Consider the following 18,991-nt stretch of genomic DNA (forward strand, 5'->3'; position numbering starts at 1 on the left):
AAATAATCACATGACTAATAACTACAGCTATTTAGAAATAATTGTAATTTTTCTCCTTTTCTGGAAATCTTTTCCCAAAATCTCAGAAAGTCTGCATAACCTCCTGGCAATATCCACCAATTGTTCCTGAGAGATGCCAGAGTTGTTAGTGACTTCCTAATGCTGCTTTAGCTTCTTTTTGGATGACTAGTATGGTAAGAATGTTTAATAGGTTAAGCAGGAGTAAACAATGCTTTTATGAATAAGAAATTATTGGGTCTTGGCCAGGTAGCTCAGTTGGTTAGTGATATCTCTATTAGCCAAGGTTGCAGGTTTGACCCTTGGTCAGGGCACACACAAGAATCAACCCATGAATGCATACATAAGTGGAACAACAAATCGATGTTTCTTTCTCTCTCTCCCTTCTTTACACTCTCTAAAATCAATTTAAAAATGTTTAATTCCAGCATTTATTCTGATACTCAGTATTATACCAATTATAAATATTAAATTTATTAATACCAACAGTAAACCTAAAGTTCCAAACATCTCTTTTAGTATTTTGTTTAGCTATTGACCAATAACTTCCTTTTGGAAGTTAGAATTGACTGCTAATGCAAATTCTTTTTCACAAAAAATACATCAGATAAACCCTTTCAACAGATAGATCTCCAAAAGGTTCTACAATTCCAAAATGTGGATTAGTTTTAAAAAGTAACTTAAATAGAATACTAAATATGAGATTACTGAAACTAGTAATGTGTTTAAGCTTTGATGTTCCATTGTACTCTTTAAAAAAAGTTTTGTTTTTTCTGACTTCAAAAGAAATATAGGCCCTGGCCAGGTTGCTCAGTGGATAGAGTACCATCTCAGCATGCTGAGGTCACAGATTTGATTCCTGATCAGGGCACATGTGAGAAGCAACCAATGAGTGCACAAATGGAAAAAATAAGTGGAACATGTTGATGCTTCTCTCTCTTCTCCTTCCCTCTCAAATCAATGGAAAATTTAAAAAAAATGTGTGTGTGTGTATATATATATATATATATATATATATATATATATATATATATATATATATATAGTCATTACAGAAAAAAAAGAATACAGAAAAGCACAAAAGAGAAAAAAAATCACCAGTAACTGTTCCACCTAGATATAATCTCTATGTATATTTTGGAAGCTATCTTTCTAGTTTTGCCTTTCCCTAGCAACTGTAATTATTTTTTATTTTAGTCCTTGTGCTAGACTCTTCAGATAAAGCTGTGTACAAGGAAGCTTACAGAACAGAGATCTAATTATTGGGATACAATGTAACTGACCTTCCCTACACCCTTCTCTTGATAGAAGCTACTTCTTGTCTTTTCTTTTGGAGGGTCATATCACTTGGTATACAGAGTTAGTGACTAAAAAAGACACATTTATATGTAACAGAATAAAAGACACCAGAGGAAAACCAAAAATTCTCAGATAAATATTTTAATCAAATCATTATACAAATCAAACAAAATTGTATATATACATATACAACTATTTATAAATATATAAACATATATACAAAGACTAGAAAGGAATACACAAAAATATATGTGTTAAGGTGTTGGGGTTATGCTTTTTCAGTATTTTCTACTATACTAAAATATATTACACTGAGGTTGGACTATTTTAGTGCTAGAGAATCTTATATAAATGTATTTGTTCAAGAGCTTCCCTGTCAATATCCTTTTCTGGGTACACATCATAGTTCAGTGGTACCTCTTCAACCCAGGAGGATAACTGTATATTAACCTGAAAGAAAAAAGATTACAAATATAAAAATTGCAGAATAATCCTATTTTCTGGAAGAAATCATGCCTAAGTAACTGAACACAACATTTTTTTTTTTGAGATGGGGGAGAGAGGGAGGGAGAGAGAGAGAGAAGAAGAGAGAGAGGGAGCAAGGGGGCAGGGAAGGAGCAGGTGGCATCAACTTGCAGTAGTTGCTTCTAGTATGTGCCTTGACCAGTCAAATCTGGGATTTGCAACTGGTGACCTCAGCATTCCATGTTGACACTTTATCCGTACTACATTATTGGTCAGGCACAGCAGAGTTTAATTACAACGAGCAGGACTAGGTTCTACTTTACAACACAGTTCTGTTCCTATGACAGTGACATAACCCAAATTTTGGAGTAAGTTGAAACACACCCTAGCCTAAGTCATTTACCTAACCTAACACAGTTGTAGAAGCATAATCTAGAACATAAAAACACAACAAAGTCACAGAAAAAGTATACTGAGTATTCATCCACCACGTGCAACCAAACTAGTTCGCCCACATAGTCTCTCTAAATATGACACTAATGGCATAAGCCGAAACACTCATGTCTCAATTTTTTAAAGTTTTTATGGGAGTGAGCATCATAAACTCTAAACATTGTATGTCCAGAATGTTGTAACCCAAGGACTCCCTGTGGTACTAAAGGTCTGCGGATTCAGAGACTTAATTTACTCTGATTTTGGAATTTTAAAGAATAAAGAAAATAAAGAATATAGTAATGTTTTAATGTAAATAGTTGAATTATCATAAGGCTTAAACAATGAAAGGCTAGAACAATGGAAATACACAGAGAACAGAGAAGAACTGCTAATATACACACAGTGATAGCACCACTGGGTCATATGAACAGGGCTAATCGCCTTCCATTTATTCATCAGGCCCTTCCCTACTGCAAACTTGAGTCTCCACGAGACATAAATTCTGGAGCCACTGTGGATATATATCTGTTTAAAGAAGTTTCATTAAATAGGAGAGCAATAAAGTTATTCGAGAATTATACATACTCTTTCATAAATACTAATTTCCAATGGTTATCTAGACAGATTTATGTATTTAGTGTGAAAGCTGTTATTTTAATAAAATAACAATTATTTCAATACATAAAGAAATTATAAATTAGAAACCATATATCTTAAAAGGTATGTTTTTCTGAGTATGGAATAGTAATGGTAGGATCACACACTCATGGGGTAGGGATCTGACGGGGAAAGGTTATGTGGGGGAAAGTGGGGACACTAATACCTTTAAATATCTGTGGATTATTTTCCTTGGCATGGCAAACTTGAATCACTTTTATAATTTAGATGGTTGACAAATATTTTTAAAAAGGTATTATTGATGATTGTTTAGTTTTTAAGAAAAAAACATAGTTACTTACCTTTGGCAGTGCTTATATAATAAGGAAAGTACTCCTAACAATAATAATGCTCTGTAATAAGAAATACAACAGCCTGACCTGTGGTGGCGCAGTGGATAAAGCGTAGACCTGGAATGCTGAGGTCGCCAGTTCAAAACCTTGGACTTGCCGGGTCAAGGCACATACAGGAAGCAACTATTATGAGTTGATACTCCCCCCACCATTTCTATCTCTCTCTCTCCTCTCTTAAAAAATATACACACACACAAACACACACACCCAATATCTTTCATCTGGATATCAAAGAGCTTTGCAAATACTAATTAACCTTTATATAAGAATCTATTAGGTTAAATCTTATTATTAAATATCAGCCTTATTCTATATGCAGAATCTGAGGGAAGGTGGTTTGTGTGAAATTCCAAACTGACCTAGAAGCTAAACTGCGTGGTCTCCAGTTTACTTATTTAATTCCAGAATCATGAATAAATCTGTCCCCTTTGTTTTTAAGGAAAAAGTTATGATGTAGATGTTCAAAGCCTCTTACAAACATTTAATAATATTTGTTATCCTGAAGCTGTAACCCCACAGCTGGAAAAATTGGGTGGAGAAGTAAAGGAGTATGTATCAAGAATTAAAATGTGAGAGTTCTTGAGGCCAGTTAACAAACCACAAACCAGTTGTTAAGTCATAAGTTTTTGCTATTCTTTCTATCATCTGTCATTATATTCAGACAACACATTTCTAGACTATTGTAATAACTATCAGAAAAAGTAAAAGAAAAGTTTTTGGGTTTTTTTGTGTGTGTGACAGAGACAGAGGGACAGATAGGGACAGACAGGAAGGGAGAGAGATGAGAAGCATCAATTTTTCGTTAAGCACCTTAGTTGTTCATTGATTGCTTTCTTATATGTGCCTTGACCGTGAAACTACAGCAGACCGAGTGACCCCTTGCTCAAGCCAGCGACCTTGGGCTCAAGCTGGTGAGTCTTGTTCAAACCAAATGAGCCCGCGCTCAAGCTGGCGACTTCGGGGTTTTGAACCTGGGTCCTCCGCGTCCCAGTCTGACGCTCTATCCACTGCACCACTGCATGGTCAGGCAAGAAGTTTTGACAATAAAAATACTGGGAAGGCTTACTTACGTACCTGAAGACCTGAGAAAGACTCTTTGAGACTTGGTACTGTCACTAATAATGATCCTTGTTTCTTCACATTATGGCTCATATATTCCCAAGCTCTTTAACACATTAAAAGCCATATGTTAGATCATTCAGACACCAAGAAATTTTTTATAAATGAGGATGACAAAATAAAATGCAGCACAGGTGGTATCTCAAAATCCAAACAGGCAAAATGTTTTCCCTGCAGAAAACAGGACTGTGGCAACATATTAGAAATTGGTAAATTCTTCAGCTCCTGAAGGGGTGTTGGCAAAATTGTGAAGTTACAGTATTGATAAGATTTAACAAATTGGGATTAGGGTTAGTAGGTATTGTAAGGCCAAAACTCAATTTTCAGAACAGATTCAGAAGTCAAAGCTGCATCAGCAGATCAAAGGCCCCTAAACTCTTTAAAAAGCGTGTCAAGAACAGTTCTGCAGAATGGAACTGGGCTAAGGGGTAGTGGTGGGGAAAAGTCATGGAGAAAGACCATAGGAACCAGATGCTCAATAAAAACTAGCAATAAGCGTATACAATACATAGACTAGATCTTTCAAAATAACATCAAAAGTAAAACCATACTTTATTTGGCTGTCATAAATATGAAAAGAAAAGACTTCTGGACAATATGACACCTGAAAAGTCGAGTGGGATCAGGCTGGTTTAAAGCATGATGGCATGCCACGTGCATGTGTCAGAGGGCAGTGTCTGACCAGTTCTGATGACCTCCAGTGCAGACATGAACTGGATTTCTACACTGAGTACTGCTAGTATACCCCACTATTGGGAGCAATGGTCAAGCAAAGCAGGGATGTGCATCCCTTAGTGGGAGAGGTGGGTGACTGGGTCACTTGTACTTATTTTAGTTATAGAAATGGTTATTAAGTTTAGTATATTCTAGAATTTATTAGGCAGAATGATACAAATGTTCCCTTCTGCCCTTAGGCTATATCTAAAATCATGTAGCAGTGTTTGATAATAAATATCATGGTGTTTGGGCTAGAGCTATTTGTCTTTTTGTTTGGGGGTTTTCTTTGGTGTTAAAAATGACATATTTTGGCCCTGACTGGTTAGCTCAGTGGTAGAGCATCAGCTCGGCATGTGGATATCCCAGGTTCGATTCCTGGTCATGGCACACAGAAGTGCCCATCTGCTTTTCCACCTCTCCGTCTCTCAATTCTCTCTTTTTTCTACCCTCCTCCTGCAGCCTTGGCTCAATTGAAGCAAACTGGTCCCAGGCACTGAGGATGGCTCCATGGACTTCACCTCAGGCGCAAAAAAATGGCTTCAGTCCTGGCCAGTTGGCTCAGCAGTAGAGCGTCAGCCTGGCGTATGGAAGTCCTGGGGTTGATTCCCAGTCAGGGCACACAGGAGAAGCACCCATCTGCTTCTCCACCCTTCCCCCTCTCTTTCTTCTCTATCTCTCTCTTCCCCTCCCGCAGCCAAGGCTCCATTGGAGCAGTTAGCCCCGGCTCTGAGGATGGCTCCATGGCCTCCACCTCAGGCGCTAGAATGCCTCTGGTTGCAGTGGAGCAAAACCCTATATGGGCAGAGCATTGCTTCTTAGTGGGCATGCTGGGTGGCTCCCAGTCGGGCACATGTGGGAGTCTGTCTGACTGCCTCCCCACTTCTAACTTTGGAAAAATACAAAAAAAAAACAAACCCAAAAAAGGCTTCAATTGCAACAGAGCAAGGGCCCCAGATGGGCAGATCGACCCTGGTGGGCTTGCTGGGTGGATTCTGGTCAGAGCACATGTGGAAGTCTGTCTCTGTCTCCTCTCCTCTCACTAAATTGAAAAAAAAAAAAAAAAGACATTTTATAAGTTTATGTAATAAGAATGAATAAGCTGAGTATACTGGGCATGGCTCTCAAAACAGCACTTGCTGTTTCTGCTAAGCTGTCATGGTAGGAGTTATGTTTCACTTACTAAAATCATACACAGAGGCATCTTTTAAATCAAAAATTACAATCTGAGTGTTCACCTGTAATGAGACCTAACATTCTGGAGGCTGAGCCTTTCCTAAGAACACATTTTCTATTAGCCATATTTCTTTCTTTCCTTTTTTTTTTCCCAGTGGGGGGAGGGGGTACAGAGACAGTAGGCTGGGAGAGAGATGAGAAGCATCAATTCTTCACTGTGGCATCTTAGTTGTTCTTTAATTGCTTTCTCATATGTGTCTTGACTGGGGGGCTACAGCAAAACAAGTGATCTCTTGCTCAAGTCAGCAACCTGGGCTCAAGCCAGCAACCATGGGGTCATGTCTATGATCCCACGCTCAAGCCAGTGACCCTGTGCTCAAGTTGATGAGCCCGCGTTCAAGCTGGATAAGCTCATGCTCAAGCCGGAGATCTTAGGGTCACCGCATGGTCAGGCTGTTTTCTCTTATATACTAACTCCTACAGCAGTACCATTCCACTTGTCCTCAGGTTCTGATTAAGATTACAAGTCTTTGGAGGCTATATGCTGTGCCACCTACTCTCTCTTACTCACTACAATATAGAATGAATATGGATAAACGATAGGTTCTGTCAGAACAATTGCAATATCAGAATGCTTTACGATATCTAACCTACCTCCTGTGAACTGTCATTCATGATGGAAGAGATAAGATAATTAACCATGAGAGGCTATCCCCTATTTATACTTAGAATTCATTGTGCTAGACTTATTTAGGAAAGATGATTGAACTAACATAGGTGGCCAATACCTATTTAGTGAATCATGTAGTTTGTGAACAGATGCACCAAGAAAGTTTTTAAAACAATCCAAACATGCAGTGTTTCTGGTATCAAATTCAGTAACAGCTTTCAACATTCTTTAGCATTCAAAAATCTTTCTATAAAAAGTCTCCCAAGGCCTGACCTGTGGTGGCGCAATGGGATAAAGCGTCGACCTGGAACACTGAGGTTGCCGGTTTGAAACCTTGGGCTTGCCTGGTCAAGTCACATATGGGAGTTGATGCTTCCTGCTCCTCCCCCTTCTCTCTCTCTCTCTCTCTCTCTCTCTCTCTCTCTGTATCCCCTCTCTCTAAAAATCAATAAAAAAAATATATTAAAAAAAAAAGTCTCCCAAGAGTTTAAGGTGTTTTAAAATTTCTTATACAACGTAAACCTCATAATATTTCATTCTCCAACAATTATGTAATGTTTTGGCTACTGGATATTAATTTAAAAAGGTAAAAAATTCTTCATGCTTTGTCCACTGGAAATTAAGCTTAAAGTGGACATTATGATTAAAACAACTTTGCTTAGGTTGTGTTTTTAGTCTTTAGCCTGTGACAGAAAATTGCCACTCATTCTGGCTGAGCTTTAATTATATGATCAGCTTTCTGTAAAAGTAGTTACTTTTTTTTTTTTTTTTTTGTATTTTTCCTAAGCTGGAAACGGGGAGGCAGTCAGACAGACTCCTGCATGCGCCTGACCGGGATCTACCCGGCATGCCCACCAGGGGGCGATGCTCTGCCCATCTTGGGGCATCGCTCTGCCGCAATCAGAGCCACTCTAGCGCCTGAGGCAGAGGCCACAGAGCCATCCTCAGTGCCCGGGCAAACTTTGCTCCAGTGGAGCCTCAGCTGCGGGAGGGGAAGAGAGAGACAGAGAGGAAGGAGAGGGGGAGGGGTGGAGAAGCAGATGGGTGCTTCTCCTGTGTGCCCTGGCCAGGAATCGAACCCTGGACTCCTGCACGCCAGGCCGACGCTCTACCACTGAGTCAACCGGCCAGGGCCAGTAGTTACTTTTTAAAACTATTTAAATTGTCATATTTGTAATGACTTGGACCTACCAGTAACGAGTTTGGGTGTGCATGTATGTGTGAGAGAAAGCGGAAGTTGAGGGGAGAATGCAGAGGCAAAACGGTGGCAGAGTAAAGGGGTTTAACCATTCAGGATTCCACTCAGTAATAACTGTTTACTGTCTATATTATATGCATTTTTATCTGAGGCAGGTATCTTACTGATGCACTAATCCAGTGGTCGGCAAACTCATTAGTCAAAAGAGCCAAATATAAACAGTACAACGATTATAATTTTTTTTGAGAGCCAAATTTTTTAAACTTAAACTATATAGTTCAGTACATTCCTTATCGAGGAAGCGCCCGCACGTGGTATTTTGTGGAAGAGCCACACTTAAGTGGCCAAAGAGCCACTTGTGGCTCTCGAGCCACGGTTCCACGACCACTGCTAATCCAAACATCTGTGTAATCCCCTTTCAAACATATGGAAAGGAGCTTTCCCACACTGAGCATACACATATGCCCTGAGGATAAGAAAGAAGTCAGCAAGCCTATCAAGCCAGAAAATCAGCGTCTCAGAGTACAGACTATAGGATTTTTCTAATCAAAGAAGCCTTAATTCCTTAAGGGTCACAAAGCATTAAATGATGGTAGAGAAGTCAGGACAGTGATCACAAATTTGCTAACTTTTCCATTACCTGAATAGTAGAATAAACTCCAGGAATCTACTATTTATTACACCTTAAAAACATTTTTTGAGTTGATTAATCACAATTTTGGTTAATAGTATTTTACCTTGTTTTATTTTCATTTATAGGCATTAGTTAATTCCTATCATTTTGTGATAGGATAGCATATGACATATTTTTTCAAGGAAAAGAAAACTGAGGCAGAAAAGAATAAGAATAAAGGTCCACTAGGAACTGAGATCTTATTTCATCCTTGACTGCTAAACAAATGCTACATCATGATATCATTTTATGTCTGCCTAAAATTAAATGCAGTATTTTACAAAGACAGTTTATTTTTTATTTTTGTTTTATACAGAACACATTTCCTTTTTAATATATCACAGTTGAGGTCATTTAAAAAAAGTTTAATACGAAAACATTTCCACTTTACTAATCCCTTTTCATACATTGTTGGATAATAACAGACTTCATCCTTGAATAAATAACATACCTGGCCTGTTTTTCCTCATCAAGGAAATATTCAAAGACATTATTCATTATAACAACATCAGCATTTTGCAGAAGTGAATCCTGGGTACAGATGTCTGCATGAAGCACCTAAAGAAGAATGAGTTCATTTAAGAGAACAAAGATGCCATGTCTTAGAGTCACAGAAGAAGTATCTACTGGTTCAATAATGTTGTTGAGGCAATAGGCGAAGTTAACCCTTCTTAAAATAAAAAAAGCAAAGTATATTTAATATTACCACCTATGGGAAATAATATCTAATAAAAAATGTAAACTTGTGAAAATGTTTGTTTTAGATGGAGTTATTATTATTTTTAGCAAGAGAGAGAGAGAGGGAAGGAGGGAGGTAAGAAGCATCAACTCGTAGTTGCAGCACTTTAATTGCTCATTGATTGTATCTCATACGTGCCTTGACCAGGGGGCTCCAGCTAAGCCAGTGACCTTGGACTCAAGCCAGCGAGCCTACTCACAAGCCAGTGATCTCAGAGTTTTGAACCTGGGACCCCAGCATCCCAGGTCAACACTCTATCCACTGCGCTTAGATGGAATTATTTTTAAATCATTTAAAAATTTTTCAATTACACTTGACATTCAACATTATATTAGTTTCAGGTGTGCAACCCAGTGATTACACATTACATAACTTACTAAGTGATCATCCTGATAAGCCTTATACACATCTGACACCATAGTTATTATTGACAATATTCCCTATGCTATACTTGACATCCCCATGATACATGGAATTATTAATATAGTCATAAGCATACTCTTTTGATTCCCTGTTCAGAGCTTTTCCCACTATAGTAGTCCTCCCTTATCTGTGGCTTTGTGTTCTGTGATTTTATTTATTATTTATTTTTTTTAACTTTTTTTTTCTTTACAGGGACAGAGAGAGAGAGTCAGAAAGAGGGGTAGATAGGGACAGACAGACAGGAACCAAGAGAGATGAGAAGCATCAATCATCAGTTTTTCGTTGCGACACGTTAGTTGTTCATTGATTGCTTTCTCATATGTGCCTTGATCGTCGGCCTTCAGCAGACCAAGTAACCCCTTGCTTGAGCCAGCGACCTTGGGTCTAAGCTGGTGAGCATTTCTTATTTTTTGCTCAAGCCAGATGAGCCCACGCTCAAATTGGCAACCTCGGGGTCTCGAACCTGGGTCCTCGGCATCCCAGTCCAACGCTCTATCCACTGCGCCACCACCTGGTCAGGCTGTTCTGTGATTTTAGTTACCCATGGTCAAACATCGTCTGAAAATATTAAATAGGAAAATCCAATAAATAAACAATTCTAAGTTTCAAATTGTGAACTATTTTGAGTAGCATGAAGAAACTCCCCACTGAATGCAAACTAGTACAACCACTATGGAAAAAAGTATGGTGGTACCTCAAAAACTTAGTAGAACTACCTTATGACCCAGCAATCCCTCTACTGGGTATATACCCAAAGAATTCAAAAACACTGGTATGTAAGGACACATGCACCCTCATGCTCATTGCAGTATTATTCACAGTGACCAAGACATTGAAATAACCAAAGTGTCCCTCAATAGAGGATTGGATAAAAAAAGATGTGGTACATATATATAATGAAATACTACTCAGCCTTAAGAAATGACATGTTGCCATTTATGACAACAATGGATGGACCCTGAGAACATTATACTTGAATAAAATAAGTAAATCAGAGAAAGCTAGGAACTATGTGATTTCATACATAGGTGGGATATAAAACTGAGACTCATGGACATAGATAAAAAAGTAAAGTGGTTACCAGGGGGAGGGGAATATAGGGGAGAGACTGAGGGGGAAGGGAGTAAAGGAACAAATATACAACAGTTCAAATACTACAGAAATGTTTACTTGAAATCTATGTACTCTTATTGATCAATGTTACCCTGTTTAAATTTAATTTTCTAAATGAAATTTAAAAAAAGAAAGAAACCCCCCACTGCCCCACTCCATCCTGTCCAGATGTGAATCATCCCTTTGTTCAACATTTCCACACTGTCCATGCTCCCCACCCATCAGTCACTGAGTAGCCACCTTGGTTATCAGATCAACTGTGGCAGTATCACAGCACTTGTGTTCAAGTACCCTTATTTTACTTAACAATGGCCCCAAAACCTAGAGTAGTGGTGTTGGCAATTCAGATATGCCAAGGAGAAGCCATAAAATGCTTTCTTTAAATGCAAAGGTGAAAGTTCTAGACTTAATATAGACTTAATAAGGAAAGAAAAAAAATCATATGATGAGGTTGCTAAGATCTATGATAAGAACAGATCTTCTATCCATGAAATTGTGAAGAAGGAAACAGAAATTCATGCTAGTTTTGCATCTCAAACAGCAAAAGTTACGGCCACAGTGCATGGTGAGTGCTTAATTAATATGGAAAAGTCATTAAATTTGTGGGTGATAGAGACATAAATAGAAAACTTGTTCCCACTGACAGCATTGTGTTGTGCCAGAAAGCACTAAGCCTACACAAAGTCTTCAGCAAGGGATCTCCTGAAATGAGTGACACCAAGCCATTTATGGAAAGTAAGGGATGGTTTGGACTGAAAAATATAAAAATTACTGGAGAGAGACACACACATTCACATAACTTTTACTATAATATCATTGTTCTATTTTATTATTAGTTACTGTTGTCAAGTTTTTACTGTGCCTAATTTATAGATAAACTTATCATAGGTATGTATATATAGTAAAAAACATGGTATATATAGCGTTTAGTACTATCTATGGTTTAAGGCATCTACTGGGGTTCTTGAAATGTATTCCCTACAGATAAGGGGAGACTACACCACTAGTTGTAAGAGTCATCAAATTCTGGCTTCATCTTTAACAAGATTTGTACACTTAGGTAGTTAGGGCCCTCATAACTATCTGTCCTGATTCATAGATCAAATTAGATTATATAACTATAAAAGTAATTTATAAATGATAAAATGTTAATATAAAGGGTCCTGGCTGGGTAGTTCAGTTGGTTAGGGCATTGTCCCAACATGCTGAGATTGCAGCTTTTCTCCCTGGTCAGGACATATATAAGAGTCAATCAATGATGACATGAATAAGGAGAAAAACAAACCGTCTCTCTTTCTTTCTCTCTGTCTTTCTCCCTTCCTCTCTAAAAATCAATGAATAAAAAATAAAATATTAATAGAGCATGTTAATTGGCCTTGTCTAACTCTTTACATAAAATTCACTAGAATATTGGCTTGATTGGTCTGAGCGTCAGGCTCAGGTGCTGAGGATAGCTTGGTTGATTTGAGCATTGGCCACAGACAGGGGCTGCCAGGTAGATTGGGGAGCATGTGGGAATCTGTCTTTCTCTCTCTCCTCCTCTCACTTAAAAAAAATACGCAGAGGGGATGCTGAGAACCCTGCACCTCCCTCAAGTTCTTTTCTGCTACCGATCACTTCCCAGGATGTTGCTTGCCATTGAAGATTGGAAACGTTTTCTCTGGGCAATCAGATCAGCCCAAGAAGAAAGATCTTAACATACTTCATCAGATATTCCCCAACTAATTAATTACCCAACAAGATCACTCAACAATGAAGACCACAGTGCTCAGAATCCCTACTTAAGTGCTTTAATCAGAACTCCAATGAATGTCACTCCAATAAATTTAATAAGAGAACTTCAATCAACATTTTTCTCAAGTATGAACAGACAACAAAGGATTCCTAGATTTCTGAGGAAAGCTCTGTTAAACAAGATAAAACAAAACCAAACAAAAACAAAACAAAACAGATAATACAAAAAAAAATCTTAAAATTGCTTTCTGTTATTGTAGGTCCCCGCAATTCCAACATTTGTCTTTAGTTTCACAGAATGAAACTGTTAAGGTTGCCAACACGGGGTATAAAGACAGCTTTCTACCATTGGGTTGCTGAGGCCACAGAAGCCACAAGACAGGAAGTCTGTCTATCTCCCCTCCTCTCACTGAAAGAAAAAATAAGTAAATAAGTAAATAAAAATCAAAGGGCAAGGCTAGATCCTTACTCTCACTGAGATATGACTTTGCACATTAGATTGTACCTAACACCAGATATTGTTAAAACACTCAATATTTCTCCACATTGCCATTAAAAGTGTAGAATTGTTATCAAAATACTGCAGGATCATTTCATTAACCAAAAAATTTCCATTCCCTTTTTGTTATTTTTCCCTTCACCTATACCAGCAATTTTCAACTGGTGTGCTGCAAGAATTTTTACATTTACTACTTTACTATTTAGTCAGGGCACTGACCTCTTTTCCTTCAGAATGTCAAATAAAAATGTGACAACGGCCATCTGGTGTGAATGCCCTGTCTTGAACCATAGATGTATACATCATATAATAAAGTTGCATCTTATTAGTCACGTCATGTAATAAGGTTGCATCTGATTGGTTAATTCTTGGTAACAGAAATCCTTATATACAAGTATAGACATGTGATTTTTAAAAAGTCACTTTGAAGTAAAAAGGGTAGATAATTACTATTATTTCTTTTGTAAAACAATCAAAATTATACCTATTATTTTTTTGTCATATCAGCAAAAAAGATTTTTTGGTGTGCTGCAGAATTTTAGTAATGAGTTTAATATATGCCATGAGATGAAAAGGGCACTGACACATAAGAAAAAGAGAAAACTTCTGTTGGCACCCAACCTAGGGCATCACTCCCCCATGAACTCTTCTGTGGCATCCACAATTCCTCCCAAAAGCTTAGATAACGAAAGATAAGAAACTGTGACATTACTTAACCCTTTTGTTTACTTTCTACATTCAGAGTTTAATTAAATACACTTCTGACCAACATCTAGAGCAGGGGTCAGGAACCTATGGCTCGTGAGCCAGGTGTGGCTCTTTTGATGGCTGCATTTGGCTCACAGACAAATCTTTAATAAAAAAATAATAATGTTAAAAATATAAAACATTCTCATGTATTACAATCCATTTCCTACCACTCATGTTTATGGTTGCGGGTGGCTGGAGCCAATCACAGCTGTCCTCCTGGACAACACCAAATTTTTATTGGATAATGCGTAATGTACACGGGTTGTTGTATGGCTCTCACGGAATTACATTTTAAAATATGTGGCGTTCATGGCTCTCTCAGCCAAAAAAGATCCCGACCCCTGATCTAGAGAGATTCAAAAATGCAGCTACCAATACTATAGCTGATGTAAAGAAAATTAAGGGGAAAAAAAACTACTTTCTAATAAAATTGGAAGAGAAATATGTGAGTGGAATATAATGATAATAATTCATATTTATTATTATTTTTAAAATATTAAGTCAACTCAAATCTGTTTCTACACAAGAGCAACCAAGAATAGATTCAAAACAATTTTCCAACTACAGTGCAGAAGAAATTTGGCTAAATTATGCTATTCAATGAAAAACAGAATATATATTTAAAAGGGTACCTTTATTCTGTCAGTGAATTGGTACTTTTTAATGATCATTTCCTGCAACTGGCAGAAGTCTCCATTCAATTCTACTCCATATAGCTGCAATGCTGAACTATAAAGATAACCCTAAAAAATGAGAATATATTAGAGTGCAAATGAATTAAATTGTTGGTTTATTTCTACTTGAAATTTAAAAAGTCACACTTTTAAGAAGAATTCCATAAAGTAAAAATAAAAGATAAATAACATCTTGCAGCTTATGTAAAACTTTAAGAACTTAGATTTACTAATCAACAACTTGATTGTAGTTTATTAATTTCCATTACTTAAAAGTAATTATATTTTTAAAGATTGATTTCTTACATTTTCTGATAAAACTGAATTCAACAAAAGTGAAAATGAGAAAAGTGACCACATATAGATAGATTCTCTGTTTAATACCCTATTTTAGTAATCTCTTTGAAAGTTGCCTCAGGGGAAGGGAGTAAACCTGTGGGGGCTACAATTGGAAAATCACATACCACCTGACAACAAGGAAGGTAACTGGAAGTATGTTTGTTTGGCTCAGGAAGTCAGCCTGGTGTCTGGCAATCCGCCAAAATAAAGACCAATTAATTAACAAGGATAATCAAGAACAGACCATATATTGTTATGTATCTATTTTGGTTTCAATAACAAAATATCTGGAAAATGTCAAATCATATTCTGAATATCATTTTACATCAACTAACACCTAAGTGTAAACCAGATTTATGTTCATAGCTCATGGGTTTTAGGATATGTTCAACAGAGCATATGTAGATACTGAAAAATTTTTGTTGACTAAGTGACCTACTATGAAGAAAAATGACTATATGTTTAAATTTATTAACACTGCCACATATCTGCATAGCCAATTATTTCAGTTATATACTTTTTTAATAAATCCAGAAAACAGACAACAGTGGACAATATGTGGTAAACAATCACAATCTCTACTGATCTCTAAAGAAAACCATCTGACAACTGTGTATGTTCCATTATGATGGCTATCTTTCTTGACTACAAAAAAAAAAGTTTTAACGCTGAAGAATCAATGAAGCATCAAAGAGTTAATCGTTACTGCTTAGGGCCGGCATTGATGCTGGGAACTGACAGTGTGGGTTTCTGGTATGAGCCTCTCCTGCTGTTTGCCACATGTTTTAACAAGTCTGCTAATGACAACCAGAAATCACATTTTGGCTTTTTGATCCCCTGGTTGGCAAACTGCGGCTCATGAGCCACATGCCGCTCTTTGGACCCTTGAGTGTGGCTCTTCCACAAAATACCACGTGTGGGCGTTACCTTGATAAGAAATGTACCTACCTATATAGTTTAAGTTTAAAAAATTTGGCTCTCAAAAGAAATTTCAATCATACTATTGATATTTAGCTCTGTTGACTAATGAGTTTGCCGACCACTGGCAACAATCATGATTTAAGTTTTCTAAAAAGCCACACTGAAGTGGTATTTCAGAAACAAATGTCTACATTCAAACTTTGGATCACAGAAAATTATAGCAAGATATGTCTGTTCTTGGATATCATTTAGTTTGCTCACTAATAGGGGAGAAACTCGAGGCCCAGAGGTGTTAAGTGACTTGCTTACGGTCATATGCAATTTCCTAGGTCCAGTAAATTTGTCAGTTTTATAAGAACCTTATCAAAGCTAGTATACAACTTTGGTACAGTACAAATAAAACAGATTAAGAAGGGCAGTGGTGCCCTGGCCGGTTTGCTCAGTGGTAGAGCATTGGCCTGGCGTGCAGGAGTCCTGGGTTCGATTCCAGGCCAGGGCACACAGGAGAAGCGCCCATCTGCTTCTCCACCCCTGCCCCTCTCCTTCCTTTCTGTCTCTCTCTTCCCCTCCCGCAGCCAAGGCTCCATTGGAGCAAAGTTGGCCCGAGGGTTGAGGATGGCTCTGTGGCCTCTGCCTCAGGTGCTAGAATGGCTCTAGTTGCAACAGAGCGATGCCCCAGATGGGCAGAGCATTGCCCCCTGGTGGGCATGCCAGGTGAATCCCGGTTGGGCGTATGCAGGAGTCTGTCTGACTGCCTCCCCGTTTCCAACTTCAGAAAAAAATACAAAAAAAAAGAAGAAAAAAAAAAAAGGGCAGTGGTGACCAGCAAAGCATTATGATCAGTGTTAGCTGCTTCTGTTCTGTTGCTATCCCTTCATTTGTGTCACAGAGACAAACTAATAAGGAAATCAGAGCTGACTTTTGAAATTCCAAGTTCAATATATTAACTTCATTATCGTTACTCTAATAAAAGAAATCAAGCTGTCACTTTGAATCGTGGCAGGCAAAACTCTTGCTAGCAGAAGAAAACATTTTCCAAATGTTGAGTATGTCCACAAGCTGGATTTTACCCCATAAAGGACTGTGCCAAGCCTGGAGCCAACGTCAACCAAGAGCTTTCCCGACAGATCAGGGAGTACGTGATGATAAATGAACTTCAATTCCATGAGAGAAAAGGAATGAGAAATAAATCCTGGAGAATTAGAACAGAATGAACATCAAATTCTGCTTGGGTATTAATAATTTCATTTTGTATTTCTAAATCTTTCACTTATATTTATAAAGGATATTTCATGCTTTTATTTTCTTAATCAATGAAAGCCATTTATTGATAAAAAATTAATGTGACATTTTTTCCCTCATTCACTCTGAATTGTATTAGAGAAGAATAAGTATGAAGTCTCTGACATTTAAAAAGCCTGTAGGGACCAACTAATCAGCTGCCTGTCCACATTTCTGCCAGCCCCTCATTTCCTTTTTTTCCTTATGACCTGTTGCTTTCTAACTCCAAACCATCTGCTTTTTTCACCTTACCCACAGCCAACCACAGAACTGCCACATGCATTGCAGCAGAGATGGCAGACTACCAAATGAATGATCATCTCTGGAGTTGCGCAACATGGCAGCCTTGACCAACCTAAAATGTGTCTGGACTGCAGAAGGGGGGTGGTATGGAAGAAGGTTAAGATACTCCCACAAATTGTTTTTAGTTTCCTTAACTTAGTTGCTAGCCTTCTACCTCATCTTCTCACACCATTATTTCTCTAATGAACTATCTGGGAGAGCTTGAGTCTGTTTTTTTCTTATATGGAGGTAATGCAAAGACTATGCTACATTTTACATAACATAATGGTCTGGAAGGAAAGAAGTGTTGGTCATAACTAATAGACTGTGGCAAAGAAAATGGAAGCAGGGAGGGTAATTACTGGGAAGAAAATAAAGGGTATGAGTAGACATCATAAGTAATGCAGTATGGGTGGGCCTTGCCTACAGCAATCCTTATCTCCCTCAGATCTTCATCTTCACTATCTTCTTTGCCACATTAGCATTTCTACCCTGGGCTACAGAGTCATCATTAGTAGCTAGACAATCCCCTTGTCATATAGGGAACGAGGGTCCCACATGATGATAGCCATTTCAGATTCATGATAGTTATCTGGACTGGCATAGATACCCAGTCACTATTTACAACTTGATTTTTATGGGAAAGTGCATTTTTATCTTCAATTTTTTTTCAAACATGGCTCTTCCTTTTAAAAAAATTTTTTTTCTTTTGATTTAAGAGAGAGATAGAGAGGAAGAGGTGAGGGAGAGGAAGAGGGTAAGGGAGAGAAGGAGGGGAAAAAGGAGAAGGAGAGAGGGCGAAAGGGAGAGGGAGAGGAAGGGAGAGAGGGCGAGAAGCATCACTTTGTTGTTCCACTTAGTCATTCACTCAGTGGTGCTTCTCAAATGTGTCCTGACTATGAATTGAACCTGCAAGCTTGGGGCACTGGGATGACACTCCATCCACTAAGTAACCTGGCCAGAGCTAAACATAGCTCTTCTATATATTTTAATAAATCAGAGCTGATATGGTGTTATAGTTATAGTTAACTTTTTAGTTTTCCCTTCACAGTTCTTGTCTAAGTCTTTTTTTATTCTGTGAATTTCAACTACTTCAAATGGAAACCATAAGTACTATCTAAAAATAGAATCTTAAACCAGTAAATCAGGAAGTTCAATCCCCAACTATAGTGCAGGTACAATATACTATATTTGCACTCACAACATATTACCTATTTGGTAGTAGTAGTTAACTTGTGAGAATAATATCTAAAAACAGTGATATGAGCACAAGGTTATTCACCTGGAGGATAGCCCACACTCTAAGCAACCAATCTCAGCAGGGAAATTAACATAGGTCTAAAGTTATAGACAATCATATCCAGTTTGAACAAAGAGTATATTAATAGCCTGACCAGGTGGTGGTGCAGTGGATAGAGCATCAACCTGAGATGCAGAGGACTCAGGTTTGAAACTGAGA

The 18,991-nt window shown here is 37.9% G+C and overlaps 1 protein-coding gene across 4 annotated transcripts in view; it reads right to left on the minus strand.

The window, feature by feature from the left end:
- Window positions 1–1,450: 1,450 nt before the first annotated feature.
- LOC136407822 (uncharacterized) overlaps window positions 1,451–18,991 on the minus strand; it is a 43,108-nt gene continuing 25,567 nt past the window's right edge. For 3 of the 4 annotated variants that reach the window (XM_066388338.1, XM_066388341.1, XM_066388339.1), the window contains 5 exons: window positions 17,040–17,161; window positions 14,668–14,778; window positions 9,229–9,335; window positions 4,302–4,392; window positions 1,451–1,767 (listed from right to left, as the gene is read on the minus strand). In XM_066388338.1, the coding sequence (XP_066244435.1) occupies window positions 1,651–1,767; window positions 4,302–4,392; window positions 9,229–9,335; window positions 14,668–14,778; window positions 17,040–17,161 (548 nt within the window). In that variant the 3' untranslated portion in view covers window positions 1,451–1,650. Of the gene's footprint in view, window positions 1,768–4,297; window positions 4,393–9,228; window positions 9,336–14,667; window positions 14,779–17,039; window positions 17,162–18,991 lie in introns of all 4 variants that reach the window. The other variant, XM_066388340.1, reaches the window with a different exon arrangement.

Source organism: Saccopteryx leptura, chromosome 6, assembly GCF_036850995.1.
Source record: "Saccopteryx leptura isolate mSacLep1 chromosome 6, mSacLep1_pri_phased_curated, whole genome shotgun sequence".
Lineage (NCBI taxonomy): Eukaryota > Metazoa > Chordata > Mammalia > Chiroptera > Emballonuridae > Saccopteryx > Saccopteryx leptura.